Source organism: Sciurus vulgaris, assembly GCF_902686455.1.
Source record: "Sciurus vulgaris genome assembly, chromosome: 1".
In the NCBI taxonomy this organism is placed as follows: Eukaryota; Metazoa; Chordata; class Mammalia; order Rodentia; family Sciuridae; genus Sciurus; species Sciurus vulgaris.
The window spans coordinates 4,044,452-4,070,265 of NC_136461.1; the positions used below are offsets into that span (position 1 = coordinate 4,044,452).

The 25,814-nt window shown below is 58.7% G+C and overlaps 1 protein-coding gene across 5 annotated transcripts in view; it reads right to left on the bottom strand.

Annotated features, from left to right (window-relative positions):
• ACOT7 (acyl-CoA thioesterase 7) overlaps positions 1–25,814 on the bottom strand; it is a 78,579-nt gene that overhangs the window by 23,283 nt on the left and 29,482 nt on the right. For all 5 annotated transcript variants that reach the window (XM_079118043.1, XM_079118041.1, XM_079118042.1 and 2 more), the window contains exons 3-7: positions 21,439–21,595; positions 17,440–17,531; positions 16,590–16,704; positions 13,533–13,619; positions 183–299 (exon numbers count right to left, since the gene is read on the bottom strand). In XM_079118043.1, the coding sequence (XP_078974169.1) occupies positions 183–299; positions 13,533–13,619; positions 16,590–16,704; positions 17,440–17,531; positions 21,439–21,595 (568 nt within the window). The remainder of the gene's footprint in view (positions 1–182; positions 300–13,532; positions 13,620–16,589; positions 16,705–17,439; positions 17,532–21,438; positions 21,596–25,814) is intronic.

Genomic DNA, 25,814 nt, shown 5'->3' on the forward strand with positions numbered 1-25,814 from the left:
GCCAGGTTGAAGCATCAAACCTGTCAACAGTAACCTCATGGATGCACCGAAGGCAAAAGCACAGTGTGGCCCTCCTGTTTCTGGGGGCACACGGGCAGACATCGGGTGTGAACACTAAGCATAATGGGATCAGGGGCCCGAGGGCTGCTCCCCGCTTAGCTGCATCAGAAGGGTTCTGTTACCTTTCCGGATCTTGTCGTGAAAATTAATGGCATCCACGGAGGCAGTGACTATGTTGGTCTTGCAGTGGCGTGCAGCTACAATCCCAGCCACCTCGTCCATGAGCTTCATGGTGACGCCTGTGCAGAGAAGGGGCACATGGCAGGTGAGACATGGAGAGCGGGATCACTGCACATCCTGATCTGACCCCACCCACCACCACCACCAGCAAGGGGTGCAGTCGGCCAGGGGTGCAGGGACGCTCAGAGGCCGTCTGCTGTAGCTCCATTTTAAACCTGGCTTCTCCAGGCACTGCTGCTTTTAGTGATTGAACCCAGGACCACTCTGCCACCAAGCCACATCTCCACTCCCTTTTTTTTTTTTAAATTTCGAAACACGGTCTTGCTAAGGTGCTGAGGCTGGCCTTGAACTTGCGATCCTCCTGCCTCAACCTCCTGAGTTGCTGGGATCACAGGTATGTCATTAAAACAATCCCAGGTGCCATTCTAGACCACTGACAGAATGACAGCCCTCTTCCTATTCCTCAGAGATGTCTCATCCTGCCAAAGCTTTATTACAATATCCAAAGTCAGGTAAGAACAAGCTGGTAAAGATGTAGAGACCTCAGATCCTCATGCACCCCAGTGGGCAGTGAAGTGCGGCCACTGGAGTTTCTTGGAAGGAAACATGTGACTGAGCAAAGCCCCACCTACGTACACAAACACCCAAGAGCACAGAAACGTAAACACATTCGGAAACCCGTGTGCATTTCACAGCAGTGTTTCACGTAACAGCCCTAAACTGGAAACAACCGCGTTGTCTGTGTCCTTGTCACCTGCCCCAGAGGTCCACGCACCATCGAACACCGCCCAGTGGGAGAACCAGGCACTGGTTCTCCAGCACATCCACGTGAGCTCTCCAGAAGAGGCCACTGTGGGGAGAGGGCGGCAGGCTGGTGGGTCCCCAGGAGGGTCGGGGACGTGGGAGGGCAAGCTGAGGGTAATGAAAATGTTTCAAAATGGACTGGACGGGCCGAGCAGGTTTCCCAATCCAAGAGTCTAAAATCTGACACGCTCCAAAATCCAACACTTTCTGAGCCCTGATGATGCCACAGGAAGAAAATTCCACACCAAGAAGTTTTTGTTTCATTCACAAAATTACTAAGACTGCTACATGACGAGATATACATTAGTTCCACCACTGTGGAACACGGTGTAGAAACCAAACCAAACCAAACCAAACCACCAGTTGAAAAAGCCGCCATGTGACTCAGCACCCACTGCCGGCGGACAGCCCAGGAACCAGTCAGTCTGCAGAGCCCGCAGCACCATTCAGAGAGCCACGGGGTGGAATCAAGAGAGACGTCCACCATCAGGCACATGGACAGAGGAAATGCAGCATCCACACAACAGACAAGAATAGAACCCTGCCATGGGTAGCAGCTTGGCTAGAACCGGAGGACCCGTGCCGGAATAAGCCAGGCAAGGAAAGACAACTGGCCTGCGTCCTCACCCGGGGTTCACAGCACCCCTTCTGTAGTCCATGCAGAACCTGGGGGGAGCTGGAGAGGCTGTGACACAAGACACATGGCGGGGTGGAGACGTGCTGTCACCACCTCAGCACACCACACACACGCACTGCTACACATCAGTGCAGAGATAGGTCTTGACGGGCTGGGGTGTGACTCAGTGGCAGAGCACTTGCCTAGCACAGGTGGGGCGCTGGGTTCCATCCTCAGCACCACATAAAAATTAAAAAAAAAAAAAAAAAAAAGGTATTGTGTCTACCTACAACTACAACAGAAAAACAAAAAATACTTCTTGAGCAACACTGTATGAAGTGTAACTCGCAGCCGTGTGTGTGAGCCATGTAGGAGACAAGTCAATGTCCTCTGGAGACTTGGGTCCCATGTCCAGGACACTCATTAAGAATAGGCAAATATCTCCAAACCCAGAAAACTCAGGCTGCAACCTTCCATCACATGCATTTTGGATAAGGGCTGCTCCAACCATGGTGGCAGATGCACACCTCTGGGATTGTCCTGAAACCCAAGAGCACGCATACTTTGCACAGGTGAGCTGTATGCAATCAAGTTCTATCTCAATGTTTCCGCACAGAACACAGTGAGGGCGTGGAGCGCCTGAGCCTCAGGCTGCAGACGCTGGCTTGGGTTGCACCAGCCCCTCACCACCGGTCTCATTCCTTAGTATGACACACACACACAACCCGCTTGTAAAAATTAAACCACGTCTTTCACTTGAACAATGTGAAATTGCCTGCGTTCAACCATTCTGACCTATAAAAGCATCAACGTGACACTGATCAATCCAGTAGCTATCAGGACTTTTAGAAAGCTATGTGCACATTTGCCTTAGGACACAGAATGATTTCTAAAACTTCAGAGACTCCATCGCACCCGCGAGTCAGGCTCTCTCTTAAGGTAGAAGCTGCAAACTCAGATACCTGTAGGGTCAGTAGATGATGCTGGAAAGTGGGCAAGTGGTCGGCCAAGGCTCTCTGGGTCTCAGCTACTGTTCCCTGTGACACGTGAGGGTCCCCATTTCTTCAGGAAGCACAGCAGTCACATATAATCCATGTCTGGTCTGGTTTCTGACTCATTCAATCAAAAAAATCATACACATATATATATATATATACATATGTATATACATATCATATATACATATATACGTATAATTTTTTTGATTAAATATGTGTATGAATATATCAATAAATATATATATGAGCAACAGCGGAATCAGAACACCAAGTGGCTACTGGCCACTAAGGACTTTTTTGTAAACTCATTTGGGAGGGTGATAATGATATTGTGGGTGGCTCTGAACTGCTCCAGAGGGAATGAGCCGCTTCCCAAGGAAGCCACAACATGAGCAAGGAGCAGGGGTGGGTACAGTAGGCCAACACACCTCGTCAAGAGTACCTGGATGGACAGCGTCAGCTCTGCTCACCCGCATGGGCAGGGTCAGGAGCCCCACTTCTCAAACCAACAGTGGGGCCCAAAGGCACATGGAGGGCCAGGTCTGACGACGGATCAGGGTCCAAAAGCTGCGTGCTCCTCACCTGGCCTGTGAGGAGCTGCCCCAAGAAGGCTGCAGCCAGCCCAGGCTTGGAGAAGGCCTGTCTAGCCAAGACCCTACTCTATGAAATGAAAACAAACCCGAGCTCTGGGTGCCCATGGGCCACGGCAGTACACAGGTCTGTCACCTCAACTGGCAAACGTGGCGTGAGGCAGGCCCCGGTCACACTGCCACCTCTGCCTGGGCTGTGGCCTGAGTGTGCGTACACATGCATGTGCTCCTGCACTTATTTATGCAGTTCAGAGGCGGGAGGGAGGGGGAGCCCGAGGGCCAGGGTCTTCCAGGTTGATTATCCTCACAGAACCTGGTCACAACAGCAGCTGGACGCGTGGTCCTGCTCAAGAAGGGCTGGTGGGAGGTGGCGGGGAGCAGAAGCACTTCCTGCGGACTCTCAGCTCCACAGGCAAGGTCCTCGGCAACTGGGGTTCCTGTGCAGATGGCTGATGGTCCACACTAAGAAAGTGCCCATCGGCATTTAGAACACACACGATGACAGCACAGGGTGACCGAGACAGGACCAGGAGCCAAGCCAATGGCTGGGGCGACGCACGCTCAGGGGTCTCTCCTCCGAAGGGAGGCAAGTCGCCAGCCCACCAGCACACCAGCCAGTCAGGGTCCTGCTGAGAACAGCCGACACACAGGGTGCGGGAGAAAGAAAAGCAAGGAGATGCCAAAGCCCAGCATCAGCAGCTGGGAGGAGGTGGGCACAGGGACACTCAGTGACCAGGGAACTGAGACTCAGTGGCACATCACAAGAGGGACTCAGAGCCCCCTGCCGGCTCCTCTCAGCATGTGGAACCTCCCTGGAAGCAATCCCATGAGGCCGGTGGACGTGGAGACGCAGGGAGTCACTGGTCAGTCATGTGACTGGGTGTGGGTCCAGCACCTGCCCAAGGGCACAGGAGGGACAGCTTCACTGCCTTTTGGCCTAGGCTGTAAGACTCAAGAGTTCAGAGCGGAATTTCAGACCAGTATGGAAATGAAAACCCAAGATCATGGTGAGAGGTGGGCAGATGGCAAAATCAAGGGGTGTACTTGGGTGGCAGGTTACGGCCCACAGCACCCATGCTGGCCACAGGGTGGTTCAGGTGGGAAACGAAGGGAAAGGAAGCTGTGCGCTGGGATCGACGTTCAGAAGTACTGACAGCTAGCCCCGGCCTGTATGTCCTGGAAAGCAGGACTTGTTAAGAACAGAAGAACAAAGTGCAAAGTGCTGACATCAGCTCCTTCAAATGTCCAAAATGCCACCTTGCCAGTACAGATCCCACAGGGCTCTGCTGTCACTAAAGGCCACAGGATCCAAGGCACACACAGCCAAGATGGCTGGCAGGGGTAGGGGGAGACAGCAGGGCATAAGAACAAACGGAGAGACTGCCCACAAGTCAACCCAGGCAGCAGCCCAGGAGTCAGGTGTGGGGCTCCAAACGTGGCACCCAGCTTGGTCCACCAATTAGTCCCACTAAGCCAACAGGGCACGCTCATCCGGTCCACAGAAACCTGAAGCACTGGGCCAGGTGGGTGTCAGAAGACCAAGAGAACACTCTGCCACCACGGACAAAGACATCAGGGACAGCCCCCTCCCAACCCTAATGCCAGCACCGGTACCGGAGCTGGGACTCCGGCGGGAGAACCGAGGTCAGAGGAAAATGTGAGACAAATGGCCAAGGCGGGCGGCTGAGGTCATGCAGTCCCACCGCTCGGCCTCAGGGCCCTGGGCACACTCCCGCTGCGTGTCGATCGTCAGGTCACACCCCAAATCCGGGGCTTGACTGCAGGAGCCAGGTGGGTGACCAGAACAGCGAGGTGTCCCCATTCTGCCAGATGAGGAGTCTTCAAAATGGGTCTGCCTCACAGGCAACAGCCTGGGCAGCAGACAGAGCTCTGGGCTTCCGGGGGCTCTCAGCTGGACGAATCTGTCCACTTCAGTTAACAGGCACGCCTCAGGAAGCCGGGGAGGGATCCACGGGCAGAAGAGGAGGCAGAACCTTCTAGGGCTCACTAGGTAGAAATGTGTCTTGGGGGAAAAGTCAGACCATCCAAGAAACACGCTGGGCTTCACAAAGGCGGGGTCCTGGCCCTGCCAGCGCTCAAGCAGAAGTAGAGATCAGAGGGAAAAGCGGAACCTGCCCACCCCCGAGTCTGGGAGAAGAACGGAGGACAGGTCTGGTGCTCTGGAGTCCTGGGCAGAGCTGAGATCTGGAGGCCACCTGGGCAGAAGGGAGCTGGTTTCTGAACTGTCGAGAGGACCACCACGTGCTGAGCACAGCGCTCTCTGCCCTCTGCCTGGTGGGCAACAGCCCTGGCGTGCTGCGGTGCGTCTGCCTGCCTGCCACCCGTGGATGATGAGGTCAAGTGGCTGTGCAGGAAGGAGGTCACCGCAGAGCTAGTCTCATCCCCTCAGGACACCCTCATGTGACATGGTACACAGGACACGTTACAGCATGTCCCTGGAGCCACAAAAGCTGTAGCTGCCGGTGCTGCCAGTGCTGCCCCGCGGGGCGCCCTCTCCCAGGGGAGGCCGCATCCCACTAACGTAAGCGGGGCTGAGCCTCCCCACAGCGCTCCTCCAAGCCCCGGAGGCCTGGTCGCCGTGCTCCCACTCAGGCACGACTGCTTCCAACACGGGGAAGTGACTTGGGCAATCACAAAGTCTGTTGTGGCTGTTCTTATTTCCCAAGATTTGTAATTTAAGAGATGACAACAAGATTGTAGGATCTGCTGTCCTTGGAGACTGCATCGTTTCAGGAACTACAGAGGGAAAAAAAACGGACTTGCTTGGCTGCGATATACAAATACTGGGCACCAGAGATATTTTTGAATCTAACATTTAACTGCTTACAGATTTTTGTTTTAAGTATTGACAACATGCTCACTGGCTTAAAAATAGAGGTTTTGCTTTATTTTCTCGAAGCCTGCTGGCTGGCTGGGCCAGGCCTGCCTACACCCCAGCAACAGCAGCAGCGCAGAGCCCAGAGCCGGCCTGCTCCGTGGGCGGGGACCGAGATGCCCCCATTTCTATATTTAACCTCGACTGTCGGAGCCGGGGGCCGGCCTCCTATATTAAGAAACGGTAGTAACTTCATCTTACTGACACATCCCACCCCGTGGTGACGACAAGGGTTATTAAAAGACCCAGGTGAGTGTGCGCTCCCAGACAGCTCTGGCTTCCCGCTCGGTCCAACCACCAGCATGTCTGAACTGGGACCAAGCAAGTCCTGGCACAGCAATCTTAATTAAGGTCATTAATAAAAACTACTTTTGGCAATTAATGCACAGCGTAGTAAAGATGAAGCGTTCATGAAGACAGAACCAAAACGTCAGGAAGTGGGAACACAGGCAAAGTTCCCAGTGGAGGTGAACTGCGTTCCACACGCCCAGGAGCATGGCAGGCCTGGAGAGAGGGGCGAAGGGCTGCCAGGCACGCTTCTCTCCTGGCCTTGCACACGTTCTGAACTGGAGAGGCCACAACAAGGCAGCAGAGAGGACAGCTGGCTCCCCACGGCCAGAGGCCTGGGCGAGACGGGCAGCAGGTATGCTTGAGCCCCATGCCCAGTCCTGGGAAGGATGGGCCAGCAGGGCACTGTGGCCTCAGCCTGGAGCCCACAAGGCAAGGGCACTTCTCCAAAGGCCAGGAACCGTCTTGGTGGGGTGCCAACTTCCCTCTGGAGCCTAGGCTAGGTGGGCAAAGCTGACGTTTCAGAGTGACTGTTGGCCAGGCTGGACAGGTGTGTTAGGAAAGGGCACTTGCCCCAGTCCCTGAGGAACACAGCCAGTACCAGCACTGGAGGCCGTGCTGGCTGCAGGCCTGGCCCGGACCTCAGCGCACTCTGCCTGTCCGGAGGCCAGTCTGTGCCATGACTACAGAGGGAGGACGCGCTTGCTGGTCCACAGGGACCTGCTGGGAGGCCTCAGAGCAGGGAGGAGCAGTTCCTGGGCGGGAGCCTCGGCCCAACCCAGCCAGAGGGTGGAGGGCCCAGCTCGGGGGTCCCCCTCCCGCCCCTGGTCCGAACGGCCCCGAAGCTGCTCGTCAGAGCTCCAGTGCAGACATGTTTTCAGAATCCAAGGGTCAGCGGGAACCTGGGACGCTGCTCTTGCCATCGTCGCTCTGGTCACACCTCGAGGAAAGTGATGCCCAGGCCAGCGTCTGCCAATCGCCTCTGGACCCCCAGACCAGAAGAGCAGACGGCACGCCCACCCGCCGGCTCCCTCCTCCTCCCGCAGCCGAGGCTCACGCGTGGTCTTCCACACGGGCTCCGGTTCAAGGAGGCACAGAACTGGACAAATCAGCGCCCTATCCTTCCCAGGGAAAGGCACTTTCGGTCCACGCAACTGCCCGAGTCAGAGTCCCGCTGGCAGCTGCTCCGCAGGAGGCCCCCTCGCGCATGCCCTGCCCTGGTACTGCCCTCTTCCGAGGGGCCGCTGCTCCTCGCCTCAGGTTCCAGGGCTGGGGACCTCTGCCCCTGGCTGGGAAAGCCTGCTCCTGATGCCCTGGGGCTGGCTCCTCCGAGACTGGGCTACACAGGCTGGGCACAGCGGGCACGCTCCTCTGCGGGACCAACCAGCAGGGCTGTCACAGGTTAGTCCTATCCTCATTCAGCCAATGGGGCCTGCTCCATGCCAGGCCTGCTCTAAGTGGGACACAGCAGCGAACAAGACAGGAGCCCCACCCACGTGGGCATCCCTTCTGTGCCACGTGCCCTGAACAAAAGTAAGAGGGCCAGGGAGTGGCGAGGGGTCAGTCTATTGCAGTGTCAGGTAATTTCAGACTCCTTTCTTTTCCTCAGTTCTGAAGGAAGAGACAGCTGTGCAGAGGTCTGGCGGCAGAGGGACCGCAGGCACAGTCTACAGGTCTCTGTGCCCCAGGATGGTGGACGTTATCCCAGACAGGCTCCCGAGGGTTCCCGAGCAAAAGTGGCCCCAACGAAGGACTTGTGACTCTGGCTGGGGTCTGGAGCTGAGTCCACAGGCAAGGTGGCACAGGTCACCTGGTTCAGAGACTTCCAGCCAGGGGAGAGGGGAGACCAGAAGGAGCACAGGGCAGTTGCCTTGCGGTCTGGAACAGGAGGCAACAGGGCATGAGGTAAGATTCCGACCTGTTGTGAGGGGAAGCCAAGGCAGAAGGACAGGTGAGAGGAGGGCCCCAGGAAAGAGCCGAGCCAGTGAGGCCCATAGGACCCTGTCCAACACCAGTAAGGATGGTGACCATCACCATCACCCCTGGAGGCAAGGGGTAGGGGCCAAGGAGCTGTGTCCACCATTACCCCAGGGAGGCCCTGACGAGGCCCGTGGAGTCCAGGGAAGGGGCTAGGGCTGTCGCATGCAATCAGGAGGAGGGAGGGAAAGGGTGGAGGACGGGGCCCTGCAGCCCTGACGCGGCTGGGAAGTGGAGGAACGGGCAGGGGACTGAAGGGCCACAGCAGGCCAAGGGGTAGGTGGGGAGGTGGGGAAGTTCGGAGGCAGGGGCTGTGAACACAGGCCCTGCACCTGCCCCAGCTTTGGCTGCTGGAGATGGCCAGAGGCGACCCCGACATTAAACGTCTGACCCACCCTATTGGTGAAAAGCAGACCAGCCTTCCACTGCTGCCCTTCAGGGCCTGTGTCCACCTGGGCAGGGCCCTGCTGGTTGGCACAGATCAAGGACAGTTCCACAGACAGAGCTCCAGGACCCTGCTTGATGAAAGGCTTTGTGACAGTCACTGTCCCATCACTCCTGCGAAAGCAAGTTAGCTGCAGAGCCAAGAGCCCCTTGGGTCAGCAGGACCACCTGGGCACTGCCTACCAGGAGAGCTGGGCTGTCCTCTGCCCATACATGCTGTGGCCTCAAGCCAGCGCCCCATTCTGCAGACCCAGGGGCTGGTCAGAGACCACTCTCCACGTGAGCGTCCTCATTTACTCTCCTGACGAGGTCCCCGGGGTGATTCTGGGCTGGAGACACAGGCGATCTAAACGGACTGCGTCCTGAGGCTCGGTGGTGCAGGCGGACTCACCCCTTTATGGGGTCAGGGACAACCTTGCACACATCTTCTGGACTGGGCGCCCGCTGGGCTGCTACAGGGAGGGGAGCCCCAGAGGTGGCATCACAGTGGGGGAGCACGCACCCATCCACGATGGCATGGAGGAGGTGGGGACCCAGCACAGGCCAGGGCGCGGGACAGCAGGGACCTGAGTGGCAAGGCAGGTGGAAAGGCAGCTTCCCAGGCCCCGTCCTCCCTTGTCCCTCCTGTGGGTGGACTTTTTAAATCTTTTCCGGGTTCCAACGCTTGGGTATTTTTAATTTTCCCTTTTAAGTGAACAGCTGAACGCCTCCCACTTTTCCTCTGGGAACATCTCAGCCGTCCTCCCAGATGTCCTTGTTTCCAGAACACCCCGAGTCCAGCTCCTACTTTCTCCTGGACCAGTGGCTGCGAGGAGGGTCTCTCGATCCTAGGTGCTGCTTCTTGCTGGGTGCTCAAGCTTCGAAGGTCCCACCGGGGGACACAGCGACCCAAGGCTCTCTGAGGCCCTCAGCAGTGCCACCCGCAGTCCCAGGCATCCAGGCTGAGACAGGAGGATCCCCAGAGCCTAGGATTAGAGCTTGGCAATGCAGGGAGACCCTGTCTCCATTTCCCTGCATCACCCTCTTGGCCCCCGCAGAGCTCCCTTACAGAAAAGGAAATGGAGGCCCAGGGAGCAGGAAGCCAGGACACATGTGCCTGTGCACAGCCGCTTCGGAGGTCAGGAGAGGAATGGGCAGGCAAGGAGATGCGGAGACGGCCGAGGGGCCCTCGCGTTGCCAGAGCTGGGGACAGACATCCAAGCTGGGGACACCACCAGCTGCCACTGGAAGGAGGTGACTGGAGTGCTGTGCTGGGAGAGCCCAGGGGCGAAGGGTGGGAATGGGAGCGAAGAGGGCTGGGGACAGAGAGGCTGAGGTCCTCGTCCTTCACGTGGGGGCAGTACCATTTGAACACATGCCACGCACAGGTGCCCAGCTTCTCCCTGCTGGGCCATCTGATGCCCGCCTGAGTGGAGGGCAGCAGATCTGCAGTGTGGTGGCAGATAACTGTGGAGGACCTCCAGGTGGGCGTCCAGCACTCTCAAGAGACAGGGCAAAAGGGTGAGGACAGCATCGCTGGTTTGACCTGTGGGCGTCCAAGGCCCAAGTCATCAGGGCCAGCAGGACGCTCCAGACTGAAGATGCAAGGGCTGGAGCCTGTGTTCCCAAAGCAGGAGGCGACGCCGAGGGCAGAGGACACTGGAAGCCGCTGGGGCCCCAGATCACTGCCACAAGCCCCCCGTGCGTCCCAGCCCCACGGGGCAGAGCAGACCGCTCCCCAGGAGGCTCTGGCTGGGTGTGCATCTCTGAGCACAGCCGGTCTGACCCGGGACCCAAGGTGACCAGTAACGCTGAGGATCCTCCCTAAGACCAGGAAGGACCCCTGCATCCTCCCACACTCTAAGACCAGGACCAGAGCCAGGTACCACCAGAAGGACCCAGATGGTCCCTGGGATGAGGATCGACTGTCCTCATCCTGGCTGAAACAGACGTGGTCGAAGCCCCCACAGGAGTGCAATGGCTGGGCCCAGGCCCCACCAGGGTGGTCCTGGGGGCAGCAGCATCCACATTAGGAACAGGGCCGCCATGCCCAGTTTATTCCCAACTAAAACTCTAAACTCCTCTCCTGCCCTAGTTTCAGGGTCCTTCTTAGTGTCGTTAAGGGAAGGCCACAATGGGCAGCTGTAGGGACCCGGTTCCCACCCTTCCAGCCCCTTCCAAACAGTTCACATGAGAAGGGCACCGTCAGCTGTCAGCAGGATGAAGGTCCAGAATCAGGAAACACTGACCCAACAGGAGTCCTCCATTCCCTGCTCCCTGGGCTGAGGTCTCCAGAGCGCTGGTTCACGACCAGCACCCCAACACCCGGGCCAAGGGCTCCAGGCCCGAGTTCCCCAGCAGGCCTGGAGGAGGCTGCAGATTCCGACCGTCTGGGAGAGACACACACAACCTCCACCCGAGTCAACAGAGACGCGACGGATCTGAGGGACCGGAGGACACAAAACACAAGGGGCGAGGAGGGCAGAGGAAGGGCCAGCTCCACACAGAGGAGGGACACTCCACCCTGAGCAGAGGTGAGGAGGAAGGAACCCGAGTGAGGGCGCAGTCAGGAGTTTCCTCACGGTGAACAGGTGAGCCTGGCCACCAGACCTGAACAACTTCAGAGGGATCCGTGACGAATGCGGGGGACAGTCCTCCAGGGCAGCAGTCCCCCAGGAAGTCTCTGGACAGCAGCAGGAGCGCTGCACAGCTCCGGGGCCCTTGGCCCTGCTGACCACTGGTGAGGCCTGGTGAGCCGCCGTGGCCCTCCAGGTGAGCACACCTCAGGCGGCAGCAGTGCGCCCAAGGCACGGATGTCACATGAAGTAACAAGAGTGCTGGACTGGGGTGACAGGCTCGAGTGAGAGAGGCCCAGCTGGCAGAGGCAGAGGCCAGAAAGCTCAGAGCTGAATCTAGTCCCCGGACTTCCCAGCAGAAACTGTGGCAGTCACAGGACACAGACAGGGCAATGCAGCCCTGTGGGGAGAAGGGCTCCCTAAAATGCCACACTCAGCCAGACACTGCCAGACATGCAAAGCTCAGAGGACGTCCTGGGTGAGTCTTCCCTTTGGTGGTGACCAGGGGCCTTTATGCACCACACAGCGCAAACCCCAGGCCTGCAGGACACCGTGAGGAGGAGCCCAGGCCAGCCCCACCAGGCCACCCACTGGCCAGGAAGGAACACCAGTGCTACGGGGCATGGGAGGCAGAGACTGGCTCAGGACGCAGGCCCTGACCGGATGGTGAGGGTGGACGTCACCCTCAGTGAAAAGGCCAACACCACACAAGGCAAGCCAGCGTCTTGGCCCGAGGCTCGCGAACCTCAGGTACGACACAGGACAGGAACTCAGGGACAAGCTGGGGCCAGGATGGCTGCCCACGTGGTGCAGAAGGGGAGGGAGGCGGGGTGTGAGGACCGAGGCTAAGGAGGCCCACGAGGCCAGGGCGTGTCTCCAGGCAGAGCACGCAGGCCTGGCGCACACCTGCTCACTGAGCTCCGGGGCAAGGCCCGCTAATCAGACCTACAGACTGCCACCCAAGTGTGGCAAGAGGCAAGCACCACAAAACTGAGAAAAAGAACACAAAAGAGTAAGATCAGCAAAAAAAAAAAAAGAAAAGAAACTTGAAAAATTCTCTCAAACCCAGGCCCACTCTCCGACAGGCCTAGGACCCTTACCCCTCAACCTGAAAGGAACCTGTGCTGCTTGTTCATGGAAGGAGGACCTGCCAAGTGCCTCCCGCCTCAGAGTGGGCACCAGAGCCAATGCAAAGGCCCCCACACCCCGCCCCCGGCTCCTGGGAATTCTTGGCCGAAACACCAGTGTAAACCTGCATAGAGCGGGGCCACGGGAACTGGGTTTTGCAGGATGAACAGGAGTTCTCTGAGAAAAGAAAGGAGAACTTGGTGTCGTGGGCAGCAAGAAAGAAGAAAGCCGCAGAAGAGCATGGAGAGCTGCGGAGCCTGCAAAGCCCGAGGACGTGGACCCTCGCACACCCAGGACGGCCGCGCCCACCGGGTCCCCACACCTGTCCTTCGACTGCTGCCGCCGCCTGTACCACCTGACCACGGCTTTCCCCGAGTTTTCCAGATCAACTTGTTTTTTAAAGTTCACTTTAGTCCCAGCCAAAATGACAACGTCCATTTCTGAGGCTGATGTGTTACGACATTTGCTTAAAATCACACACATACACACTATGAAGTGAAAAAATGTCCCTCCACAGACCTGGAGCCAAGTCTGCTGGGGTTCCCTGCTGGGGTTCCAGCGGTGGTTCCTACTCTTGGGGAAACCTGGGCGAGGACCTGGGCCCTGCATCGTGGGGGGGAATCTGCACTCACTTGAAACAAACATGGACATCAGAGGCAAAAGCATTTTTACCTGCTGTCACAGCACTCTTCTTGGGGACGTCACAAACCTGCAAGGCCCTGCCCCAGCCAACAAGCACCATTAAAAATACTTCGCGACTCTGACGTCGCAGGGTGTGCGACCGACTGCTGGGCTCTAGACAACCGTCCTTCATTTCCAATTCTAAAACAGGCACCACGGTATTTCAGTGATCTCTTATGCAACCTCCTAGAAGTTTAAATTCACACTTCACTAAACACAAGAGCCTAAAATGGGTCAGACGGCAGCCCAGCCACCCAGGGGACTCTCCGGGGCTGCGGTGGGGAAGAGGGGGTGCAACCAGAGTGACTCTCCTACCTCCGTGCACGAAGCCATGCAGGGTGCAATCCGAAGGCCCCACCAAGTGGATCAGGCTGGACTGGCTGTAGCTCACGGTGTTTGGCTCTGAAACAGCAAAGATGGAGATTAACAGTGGGGGGAATGACCCCCCATCCCAATTCTGCAGCTGCCCAACATCTGCATGTCACTGAAGGCACCCAACTGCATCAACCCAGATGCGATTTCTCCAAGGGGAAGTGGGGTCCCCAACAGGCCACATCTGTGGGAGGGAAGGCTCTCCAGGACCAAGCAGCCACCTTGTCAGTGGCTCATAAGACATCTCTGGGGATGGCAGAGCCCCACGTGGCCCTGTCCACACACAGCCACCAAATGCCTTGGCTGTAAGGTCCTGGGTTGCACGTGGGCCTCGCCTGGGATGCAGTCACCTGTCATTTCCAATTTTATAAAAAGCGCCAACAGCAGTACCTGTAATCTACTTTGCCAGCCCCAGACCCAGAACTGGCCCAGGAAGATGCAGTCCCATCTGCCAGGCCAGCCCTGCCACCCTCCTGTCCTCCACCATGCCTGGCCCCGTCACCAAAACACCTCAGAGAGTAGCAAATGCCTTGGCAAAACTTCAGTCATTCAGCGCTGCTACTGAAGTACCCCTAAGGGACCACACAAAAAACAGTCAACAGCGGGAGGGAAGGGGGATCATGAACCGAAACCGGCTCCCATGTTTGCTGGGATGAGCCCAACCGCTACGTGTAACCAGAGCTGTGATTGTTTTGAAAAATCAAAACGAAGTCCTATCTCCCAGAGGGAGACGTCAGTCCTCCACGCTCTTCCTCAGGAGGGTAGAGAAGACCAACACAGCTCCGCGCATGACCCTCTGCACAGGGACCAGCCTCCTCCATCCAGCCAGGCTCAGGAGGGAGCCCACTCCTGCCCCACGAGGCCTCCACTGCTGAAGGGGCCGCTGAGCCACCAAGGCCTGGCACATGCCAGACACAGAATGGCACCTGCCATGGCTGACCTCAGGCCCGTGACACTTCTGACCTAGGTGTCGACCTTCACCGCTGGGTTGATGGTCCTCCAGGCCATGGACAGAACTATGCCTATTCACAACTCCTGCGTCCTGATGCTCAGTCCTGAGACCCACTCAGAGGCAGGGTCTTTAAGGAGATAAAGTTAAACCCAGGCATGGTGTGCACATCTCTAATCCCAGAGAATCAGGAGGCTGAGGCAGGAGGATGGCAAGTTCAAGGTCAGCCTCGGTAAGTTAACGAGCCCCTAAGCAACCTAGTGAGACTTTGTATCAAAAGAAAAAAACAAAAAGGTCTGGGGATGTGTTATAGGAGTAAAGCACCCCCAGTTCAATCCCCACTACCAGAACACAAAAAATAAAAGAGATCACACAGAGGGAAGGCACGTGAAGACACAGCGGAGAGACACCCAGAGCCCAGAGAGCCCAGAAGGAACTGCCCTGTCCACGCTGCTGCTGTGCTGCTCCAGGGCTGGGGCGCCTCCTCGCGGGGCTGGAGCAAATGTGCTCTGCCTTTCACTGCCGGAAGCTGCCAAGGGCCCAAACCAGAAGGCAGGCGAGCTGGGCCTTAGAGATGTACTTCCACACTTAGGAACCTCTCAGCTCCAGCTCTGGGACAGATCCGAGTTCCCTGAGTCAGTCTCTGACGTCCAGGGTCTCCGAAGACCACCCCTCCACATGAGGCCCCTCAGTCCTGCCCTGACCACCAACAGAAAACTCCTAGCCAGGAGCTCCTCGGTGTCCCACGTGTCCGCTGGGTCACACTCACTTCAGGTGACCTGCAGCTTTGATCTGAGGAGGAGGTGCCTCTCCTGATGCTACCCGAGTTGGCCTCCGGGACCTGGCGGCCTCCAGGACCACCTGGGGCTTCAGGGTACCTTCACACCCAGATCCAGGACCACCTGGGGCTTCAGGGTACCTTCACACCCAGATCCAGGACCACCTGAGGCTTCAGGGTACCTTCACACCCGGATCCAGGACCACCTGAGGCTTCAGGGTACCTTCACACCCGGAAACACTCCTGAGACGAGAAGTCAGGCTCTGAGGAGGCCAGAGCCCAGCCTCTGGCTCTCGTGGGACAGAATAGCAAACCAAAGGCAGGTAAAAATCTATCAAAAATGGGCTGGGGATGAAGCTCAGTTGGTGGAGTGCTGGCCTCGCATGCACAAGGTCCTGGGTCCACTCCCCAGCACCACAGGGGAAAAAAAATCTACCAAGAAATCCTGAGACTCAGAATGCCACCTTTGACTAATACAGCAAGAGAATAACAGATTCCGGAAAATGCCACACAGTAGGTTTACTATTAGAGGACAGTGAGTGGAAAAGGATCTCATGAGTGAAATGTTGAAATCCACTGAAAACCCTGATTTTAGCTGCCCAGACGTCAGTGTATGGAGCGAGGATCTACTCCCATGGTTGTCATGGAGACAGGCTGTCCTGCTGCCCACTCCCCACTGGGGGTCTGGTTCCCACTCCAAGCTCTCCCCAGAAGGAGAGGTGGTCCAGAACCCCCAGCCCTGCCCATCCTCCCCTGTCCGCCGGCTGGCAGGCCAGGCAGTCTTCTGTTCTTTTATTTGGTACTGGGATCGAACCCAGGGGCGCTCTGTCAGGGAGCTACATCCCCAGCCCTGTTTTGTTTGCGATTCTGAGACGGGGTCTTGCAATCCTGCCTCAGCCTCCAGAGTGGCTAGAATTACAGGCTTGAGCCACCAGGGCCAGCCACTATCTCCTCTGGGTAACTCAGGATGTGCTCATCTCGACCTTAACTCGACCCCACTGGCCAAGGCGTCCCCCACGTGAGCTCCTGCTCCCAGGATCCAGGGGCGTGGGTGTGCACACACCTTCTGGAACACCACCCATCCCTTGCCAGCTTCCTGCCCCAGGAACATCCTGCACACCAGGCTGCCTCTTTCGGTCCCCAGGGCCTGTCTGAGCTGCCTGCTGGTCCCCCTCCCAGGAGCAGAGACAGAGTCTGGGCATCTCTGCTGTGGAGAAACTCACTGTCTATTGTGCTGAATTTTCCCGAGATGCCACCCCTCCCCAGCTCCTACCCGGGTTAAGGACAGGCTGGACGATGTCCCCATTCCTCCACTTGGTCTCCATGCGCTCCAATTTCTGGGCTTCATACCGCTTCCGGCCTTCCTCCTCCTGCTCCTGCCGGGAATACTGTGGGAAACAGGGAGGTCAGGCCTGGGGAGGGGACAGGGGCCTTTCTGCCTCTCTGGCACAGCCACAGCCTCCAGGCTCGGGGCTGAGGGTTACCTGGCCTTTTGTGTTTTCTGATAACACGTATTTGATAAGGAACAACGAACAGGTGTGAATCTTAAGCAGCCCCCACCAGCCCCCACCCCAGAGACGCGCGGCTGAGGTCTCTCCTGGAAAAAGCAGTCATGGCAGGTGGCATCACCCCGCTGCAGCGGTGCCACGGTTTTGTAGCGGGGCTACTGTGCTCGGCCAAGCCCCCTCGCCACGCCTCGCCCTCCCCCTGCCGTGCTCCAGGACTGTGCCCGGCCCGGGCAGCTCCTGTGGCCGACTCCCGCAGGGCACCGGGCTGACAGACCCCAGGCTCTTAATGGATCATGGGTTCTGACCCTGAAGTAAAAATTCAAGTGTGCAGGACACGATGGCCACGCATAGAGGGCTGCCCGCAGGTCCTGACTCTTGGCAGGACACACAGCTCCTCCTGTCCCATCACCAGCCTCTTCTCTGGTAGCAAGTGTGGCTTGAGGGACGGGGACACTGGCACCCACGTTCCCAGGTGAGGGAAACACCAGCGCCCGCACCCTGGCCTCCTCCCCACGCCGCTGCCTGAGTAAGAGCCTGGCGTCCCCCAGGCCCAGGCCCTGGCTGCTGTAGCCCTCCCCATCACACGAGGGCCTCACTCTGCAGCACCCCACCTACCACGACAGGCGGCACCTCGAGGACCTTGTCCACGTTCTTCAGCGACAGGGGCACATACCACAGGGTGGCCTTATTGGTCAGCTTTTTGGTACCTTAAGAGAAGAGAAGCACGTGAGTGACGCCCGGGAGGGGGCTTCGTGGACAGGTGCCGCCACCAGCACTGGGCATGCAGGAGCCACAAGGCCACCTCGCTGCCCCAGTCCCCGCGCTCTTTCTGAGCCTCCTGGCTGGCCACGCCATCACGAGCCATAACCTCAGCCCCTGCCTCGCACCCCCTCTGGGAGCCTCCTCTCCAGAGGCTGCTGGCGGGACGTCCGCCCACGTGCTTAAACCTGGGCGGTCCCGGGGCTGCCAGCTTTCTACACAGGGTCACGCTGGTGTTTTGGAGAAAGGGAGTCCGTTACAAAGACTTGTCAGGAGCTGCCGGGAGCCCCCCAGCGAAGGAAGGGCCTGCCGGGTGTAGGTGGGCCCCGCCTTCCACCAGCACGGAGGCAGAGGAGCCAGGCTGGGCTGACTCACCCACCAGGGGACACTGCCGACACGAAGTGTCAAAGCCCATTGAGGAGCTCAACGTCCCAATGCCTGAATAAGCTGCATCTTCTGAACACTGTCCACCTGTCCCAACACGCTGAGGACTCCTGCCAGCCAGGGAGCCCAGAAAGACAGGTGGCTCACTCAGGCGTGCTGCAAGGCTTGGGAAGGACCCTGCAGCAGGCCAAGTGCCCCACGGAGGGGCAGGCGGGGAGCCCAGAGGCCAGTAGGCAGCTCGCCTGACGCTGCCACCCCAGGGCGCCCCCAACGCTCTCCTGCATGCTGACCTGGCATTGCTGCTGGCCGACTCAACGCTCCAATCCAGAGCTTCCTGGTGCCCAACATGACTGTGGGCTGTGGACGCCCTCAGGGCACTGAGGCCAGCCATGGAGCAGAAAAGCCCCAGGGCAGGCAGCCCAGCTGAGCCGAACACTGTGGCTCGTGGCCTGCTGATGTCGAGTTTGGAGACCACTGGTCCACGTCCCTCATTTATACAAAAGAAACCCAGAGATGTTAAGCAGCTGAGCCAGGGTCACAAGGCGACTGGGTGTCTGAGTGCAAACCCAGGGCTCCCAGGTCCAGCTATCTCAGTATTTGTAAGGATGCCTTTTGAAAAAGTAGCTCCTGGGCTGGGGATATAGCTCAGTTGGTAGAGTGCTTTCCTCACAAGCACAGGCCCTGGGTTCAATGCCCAGCACTGCCAAAAAAAAAAAAGTAGCGGCTGGGCTGGGGCTGGGGCTGGGCTCAGAGGCGGAGCGCTTGCCGAGCACACGTGAGACCCCAGGTCCCATCCCCAGCACCTCAAAACAGAGTAAAAAGGAGGTTCTGGAGGCTCTGGTGGAGGGCAGGACCGGGAGAAGGCGCGCAGGAGCTCACAGCCTGCCCCTGCCCTCTGACCGCCTCCCCAGCAGGAACCGGGGCTTCCAAGGCTCCGCTAGGCTCCAAGTCAGGCCCAAGGCCAGCCCTGCTCCACACAGCCATCGCATCCCCAGCGCCCCGACACACCCACACACGGGACAAGCACTCCCCAGGCCTGGAACCAGGCAAATGCTATGGGAAAATATTTCCATCACGCTCTGACTGAGAATGAATCTGACAACCTGCTTTTGGGAATAAAGATTTCCTGTTGGTCTTGCCAGAGCCAGCCTGCTGAGCTGGTTGCCATGGAAACCCGAGCGGCCCGATAAACCTAAATGAACACCACAGAGCAAAAGGAGGCAAATCCGCTAATTGTACATTTGCCACCACATAACAGAACCACCGCCAGATCCAGGGCTTGCAAACATCCCTTTCTAAACCGTAACAGCCCTCAGCCACTCTCGGAGCAATCTGCAGCCATCAGGTCCCTGTGAGCTTAATATTTTGACAGGTGCTGGGAAGGAACGAGTGGGTGTCCCAAGGCAGAGGTCTGGGGCTGGAACACAAGGTTCTCCCTCCAGGGTGAGGAAGGCCACAAAGGTCACGCTGACAGGGTGTCAGCCTTGCCAGGCACCACTCATGTGCAGCCCTGCCCCCCGGCCTCGGTGTCCCCATTCCTCAGGGCCACTTGCCCACGCAGCCAGGAATGCTGCCATGTGCCCCGAGTGTTCTGGGTGGTGTTGGAGGACAGTGCAGACCAGGCAGCCCAGGCAAGGGCTCACAGGCTCACCTTCCAGTGGACACTTGGGCAGAAACACATAAGGACAGAGAAAAAGGTCTAGAGGGACAAGAGGGGCCCGCTTGGGGTCCAAAGGTGGAGAGGCCTGGAGAGGGAGGGAGGGGCTCCATGTCACAGAATAGGAGGGGCCCAGTCTGCCAGGGCCCCAGGGCAAGACGACCAAGGTGTGGAGGGAAGGCAAGCCCCTCCAGCTGCGGGGCCACACTGCCCCGGTCCTGTGGTGCAGGGAAGATGAGCTTGGGAAGGGGCACTGAGGTCACGGCCACCCATCCAGAAAAGCTCCCAAGTGTGGCCAGCCTCCTCCAAGCCTCATTTTCTCGCCTGCCCGTCCCAAAGGGAGAACTCCGCAGCAGTGCCCAGCACCCCTCCTGTTCCCAAGGCCAGCCCTGGCTCTCTGTGCCCATGCCTCAAGGCAGGAGAAGTCCAGGGGCAGGATGGTGGGGACACCAGGGAAGGGAAAAGGAGAAGCATCCGTACAGGGCTGGGGACAGAGGGTGGGCTGAACTCACCAACGTGGGCTCTTGGCAAGAGCCCCCTGCTCTCTGTCCATTCTCACCCCTGATCCTTAGGTACATGTCAGGTCAGGTGCCCTCCATGCTGAGCCAGCAGAGCTGCCAGGAGTTCATCACCCAGGGCAGATGCCCAGCCTCAGCACCACTGACCTGGAGCAGGACCATTCTCAGCAGGGGACAGTCCTCACCTGCCCCGCTCCCCATCCCAAATAGGGACCGTCCTGTTCACAGGCCCAGGGCTGGGCTGCTGACGTTTCCGAGACAGCCTTGCCCTGCCCTCCATTTCTGAGCCAGGGATTCCCACCACCACCCATGAGGAAGCCTGAGGACCCAGAGGCTCAGGTGAGGGTGGCCGACCCCTCTGTAGGATGGGTCCAGGCGAGCAAGGGCTGGGCCACCCAGTGGGGAAGACAGGGCCCCACCCTGCACAGGCCTTCCTGTGCCACAGCCCGAGACCAGCACCCCAGGGCCCCAGAGGCCAGAGGTGCCCACTGCAGCAGGGCTCTGCCCAAGTGTGGATCAGGCTGGAGGACTCTGCTCCTCCCCAGGCCCTGCTCTGCTAGCCCTTGCTGTGCGATCGCTGCTCTGACGCACCCTGTTCTGATGGCCAGCCCTGCTGAGGTCAGTAGCTCCTGGACCTTTGAAGGAAGGGCACTGGAGATCCTGAGACAACCCCACACCACATTCTGCAGGGCCTCTGCTGCCAGGAAACAGGGGTGGGGCCTCTAACCCTCAGGGAACCTTGAGGTGGCCAGAGGCCACACAGTGCCAGCACACAGGCCAGAGGGGATGAAGAGGCTGCCCTCCCCATCACCAGCCAGTTATAAAAGGAAGCATGAGAGCATGTGAGGGCTGTGGAGGGCTGAGAGAAGAGGAAAGGGGTTTCCATGGTTACCAAGGCCAAGAGAATGCTCTGCTGAACCCGAGGCAAAGGTTCACACCATGAGCTCCTCTCTAGGCCTGATTTCCACCCAGGCTGGGCTGACCCTCCCAGGGGCAAGTAACACCCTCCACAGAGCCAGTCCTCCACGTCCCAGAAGGACAAGTAGGATGCAGGGCAGGTAAAGGCCCCCAGACCACTCCAGCGCCCAGGCCAGACAAGCTGGCACGGGAAGGCAGGGACCAGGGTTTGCATCCTGCTCTGGCTTTGTGGTCTGAACCCCCATCTGCATAATGGGAACATGGGACCTGGGAGTCATTTAGGGAGAGTGGCCAGCCTCCTGAGCCATCGTGGCCATGGCTGGAGGCATTGTCAACCGTGCCCATCCAGGTGGCTTGGCGAGAAACACCGCGCATTACCTGTGAGGATGTTCTCAGACATCACGTTGACCTGGACCTCCACGGAGTGCTTGGAGGTGTAGGTGATCTCCGCACTGACGTGTGCCACCTCTCCAATGCACATGGGCGACAGGAAGTCGGTGCGCTCCACGCGGGCCAGCGCGGCCACACAGCGCTCCTGCGGAGACCAGAGACAGCCCGTCAGCCAGCCCAACCGGGACTGTAGCCTGCCGTACCGTGGGAGGCGCTGGAGCACACGTCCCCACAGCACAGGACCGTGGGAAGGCCACCCAGGACACCCAGAGCAGCTGCTGGCCAGAGCAGGTGATGGCCAGCCACGTCTGACTGCTCTACCATAAACGCACATCACTTGGTAACACAAAGCAGACATACTCCCAGGAGATTTGGAAAATGGAAAAAGCAGAAAATGGGGGACCTGCCCCCCTTCCCAAGGCTCCCCCTACAAACAGGGCCTCGCTGGCCGGGCTGGGCTCTGGCTCCACACCCTCAGCCTCAGTGTCTGTGGGAAACCCAGCGTCCCTTTCACATGGTCTTTCTCGCTCGACTCGGAGTGGCCACTCCGCCCTGCCCTGGCAGCTCTTTGCAATCACTACTCTTATCTCATTTACATTCTATTTTTTCAAACAGGTGGCCCCTTCTCACAATTCAAAATTCGGAAGGAATTAAAGGGCACCCCAGTGCCACCTGTCCTAGCCCCCTGGGGGCCCTGAGGAGCCTGTGCTGTCAGATCTCATGTGTCGGAACAGACGCAGCCTCTACACCACATGGTGGATCCCCGAGCCCCTGCACCTCTTTCTTCATCTGCTTTGAGGGTGGTCCCATGGGTACCCGTCACGGTCCATTCAGGGTGTCTTATTCCAGGGACATTGATCTTCACGAAAGCGCTGCCCTCATGACCTGATCACTTCCAGCAGCTCCACCTTCTGGGACCATCACCTTGAAGGCTGGGATGCCAGTAGAGGAGCTTTGGGGGACACAAACATTCAGCCCACAGCAGAACCTGACAGGCTTCCTAAGCCTATCTGACACCCCACTGCAAAATGATCTGTCATGGCCAAACTGAGGGGACCTCTTTTACTAGAGATCAGAGAGGGCCTCAGTTGACCCACTATAAATGATGCTGTGATAGACTCATTTCACCTAAAACAGTGTCTGTGCTTGCAATTATCTTCTGGGCCCAGTGAACCCAGATCTTAAGAGCCATTCCCAAAGCCTTTTCAAAAGGCCAGTAGCGGGCTGGGCACAGTGAGGCACACCTGTAATCCCAGCAGCGTGGGAGGCTGACCCGGGAAGATCACAAGTTCAAAGCCGGCCTCAGAGAAAGTGAGGCACTAAGCAACTCAGTGAGACCCTGTCTCTAAATAAAACACAAAATAAGGCTGGGGATGTGGCTCAGTGGTCAAGTATCCCTGAGTTCAATCCCTGGTACCCTTCCCACCAAAAAATGCCAGCAGTGATCCACTGGCCTCTGGCACCACAGCACGTCCTCGCAGGCACCAAGAATCAGCTTATGTTCAGCTCTGCTAGTGGAACAACACAGGGGGTCTGTGTCTGAGTTGTGGCACTGTGGGCCTTCATCTTCCAGGGGGTTACTCGGCGCTGCCCCACCTCCTGCGGGAAGCTACCGCCTTCCTCAGGACGCTGTCGGCGGAGCGGGTGGGACAGGCCAAGCGATCACCACAGCACCCCTTTCCAAGGCTGAGACCCCGCAAGCTGCCATGGTCACAGGTGAGGAGCAGGTAGTCACAACGTGTCACCCAGCTGCCTGCCAGCACCCGCAGCAGGAGGCGCAGCTCTCTCGCCTGCCCAAGGCCCACCGCGTCAGGGAACCCTGAACGGAACCCTCTGCCAGGTGACTCCTCGCACTCGGGGGCAGTCCGTGACCGTGTCTGCTGCTGCAGACGCTATAAACATCGCCAAGACTGCTCTCGCAAGGCAACCAAGGCTAACGGGATGAAGTCCTGAGCCAGGCTGGCAGGGAGAGAGGCCTCCAGACTCTGACAGCAGGGGCACCTGACACCCTCCCACAGCCCCGCAAGCGAATGCAGTGGCAGGAGTCAGACTGGGCCTGGAACATCCGCGTGGCTGTGGCGCCACCCGCTGGCCAAAAGCTGAAAAGACAAGGGCTGCCTGACCCCGCAGGGCGGCCCCACCTCTGGGCCTGGGAGCTCTGCCTCTTCAACAACCCAAGCTGGCGAACCAGAAGTGAGTGGCCTTTACCAGCAGTGTGGAACTAGATGGCGGCACAGACTTGCTCACATGGATGACATGCATGCATACGCGTGGGCCTGGTGACAGGCCTCGCGCCTCCCGCTCTACATGGCTGGATGACCTGTAGACACTGCAGCCTTCTGCACACCTGAACCTGGGTGGGCTGCAGCCTCCGTCAGCAGTGGTCAGAGCCAGCCACTGCCCTCTGCGGGCCCCTGGGGCGAGCATCAGAGCACCTGGGCTCCAGGGTGAGGGTGGCCACCCAGCCAACACCACACAAGTCCAGTTGGGTAAAGGGCTCAGGAAACCCCACGGGGACACAGTGGGAGAGGACATCAGATGAGGAGATGCTGAGATCCAAACGACCAGGCGTCGGCAGGGAGATGGAGGGATTCCAGGGAGCAGGGCCAGGGCACCTGGGAGGGGCAGAGAAGCAAGGGCTGCTGCTCTGGGTAGTCCTCCTCCGTCAGCTGCAAGAACTCTCAGCAAGGAGGTCCAGGATCCCTCCAGAAGCCAGGGTGCAGATGGAGTGACTTGTGGCAGGAGGAAAACCCAGAGCTCCTCTGCACTGTCCCCAGGGATGGGCCCCTGCGAGTCTTCCACACAGCTACACCAGGCCCGGGTGTGGGGACGCCTGGGGCCTGGTCTCCCCAGGTTGGGAGGCCACCTGTGAACCTTGGCCTTTCTTCTCTCTGGACTGAAGAGCAGCCGGAAGGCGCTCGAGGGCCACGTGGAGCCTCGCCACACCTCCTTTCTCATGAGACCCTGGGATGGGGCGGCTGTTCTGTTTAGCAGTTGGGCTGCTATGACTGCATCTGATGGGTGCAGGTGGCAGGAGAGGTTTCAGGACAGCCCTGACGTGGCTGAGGGGCGGTCTCCCAGGACCTAGCAGGGGGCCGGGCCAGTCCAGACTTCCAGACGAGGAGACCCACAAATTGGACACGTGCCCCTTCACACTCAGCACGGAGCCCTCGAGCTGGTGTCAGATGTGCCCGTGCCTCGCGGCTCCAGGACCTCCGGGCAAGGGCAGCCCGGCCCCGGGAAGGAGCCCTGGGCAGTCTGATCAGCATCTGCCCCAGAAGGACCCTCGCGGCACTCCAGAAGTCAATCCGTGCCTCAGTGTCCACTGGGAAGCTCTGGACGGAGTTCTGATCTGTCTCAGGGCTGCAAGAGGGCAGCAGCTTCGGAGACAGAGCCCAAAAGAACAGCCCAGGGCCCCGGGTTCAAGTCCCGGCTCCGCTGCCTACCAGCTCCGGGACGTCTGAGCCTTGGCCTCTTCACAGGCCGCTGCACAGGTTCCAGTGGATACTGGGTGGGAGGACGCAGTGCTAATGAAAGGCCCAGATGTGGGGGCGCTGGCCACACGGTACCAGCTCTGCGCCCAGAAGGGCTGGTTCCTACCACCGCTACCGTTTGTCTCTCCTGCCCCTGCGTCCCTGTGGCTGTGTGCCTGCCGGGAAGGCCCGGGACTTTTCTAGGCCTTGGCGTTCTCACTGGTAAACTGGGGTTAAGAACCAAGCCTCAGGCTGGGGCTGGGCTCCGTGGGCGAGCTTGCCTAGCACCCGCGAGGCGTGGGTTTGAGTCTCAGTGCCACAAAACATAAATAAATAGAATAAAGGTATTGAGTCCATCTACAACGATAAAGAAATAATAGGACCGAGCCTCTCTCAGTTGACAGCTGGAACAGGCACGCAGGGTGAGGAAGGACAAGCACAGGAGGGCAGCGGCACGTCACGAAGGAACATTAGAAACTGGCTTCCTGCAGACGCCTTCCAGGCCAGGAGCCCAGGGCATCCATTGCCACCTCAGCCTCTGGGCCGAGCATCCAGTGGGAACCCAGAGGCGCAGGAGGCGCATGCCTGCCCTCCCAGGGGACCAGGTCATGGGAGGCCAGACTGCAGGCTGGGTCGCCCCAGAGACTGGAGACGGCGGTGGGAAGAGCCCTGAGAGTACCTGCGGAAGAGGACCTCAGGCAGAGAGGGCCAGAGCAAAGGCCCTGAGGCAGGAGAGCTGCAGGTGAGGTCCCAGAGCTGGGCGAGGCAGGGACAGGGACTTGGGCTTGACTCGGAGTGAGAAGGGACCCGCCCTGCAGTGTGTCCTCTGACTCCACAGGTAAAGGGACTGGCTACTGTTGGAGCACAGATAAGGGGGAGGTGGGCACGGAC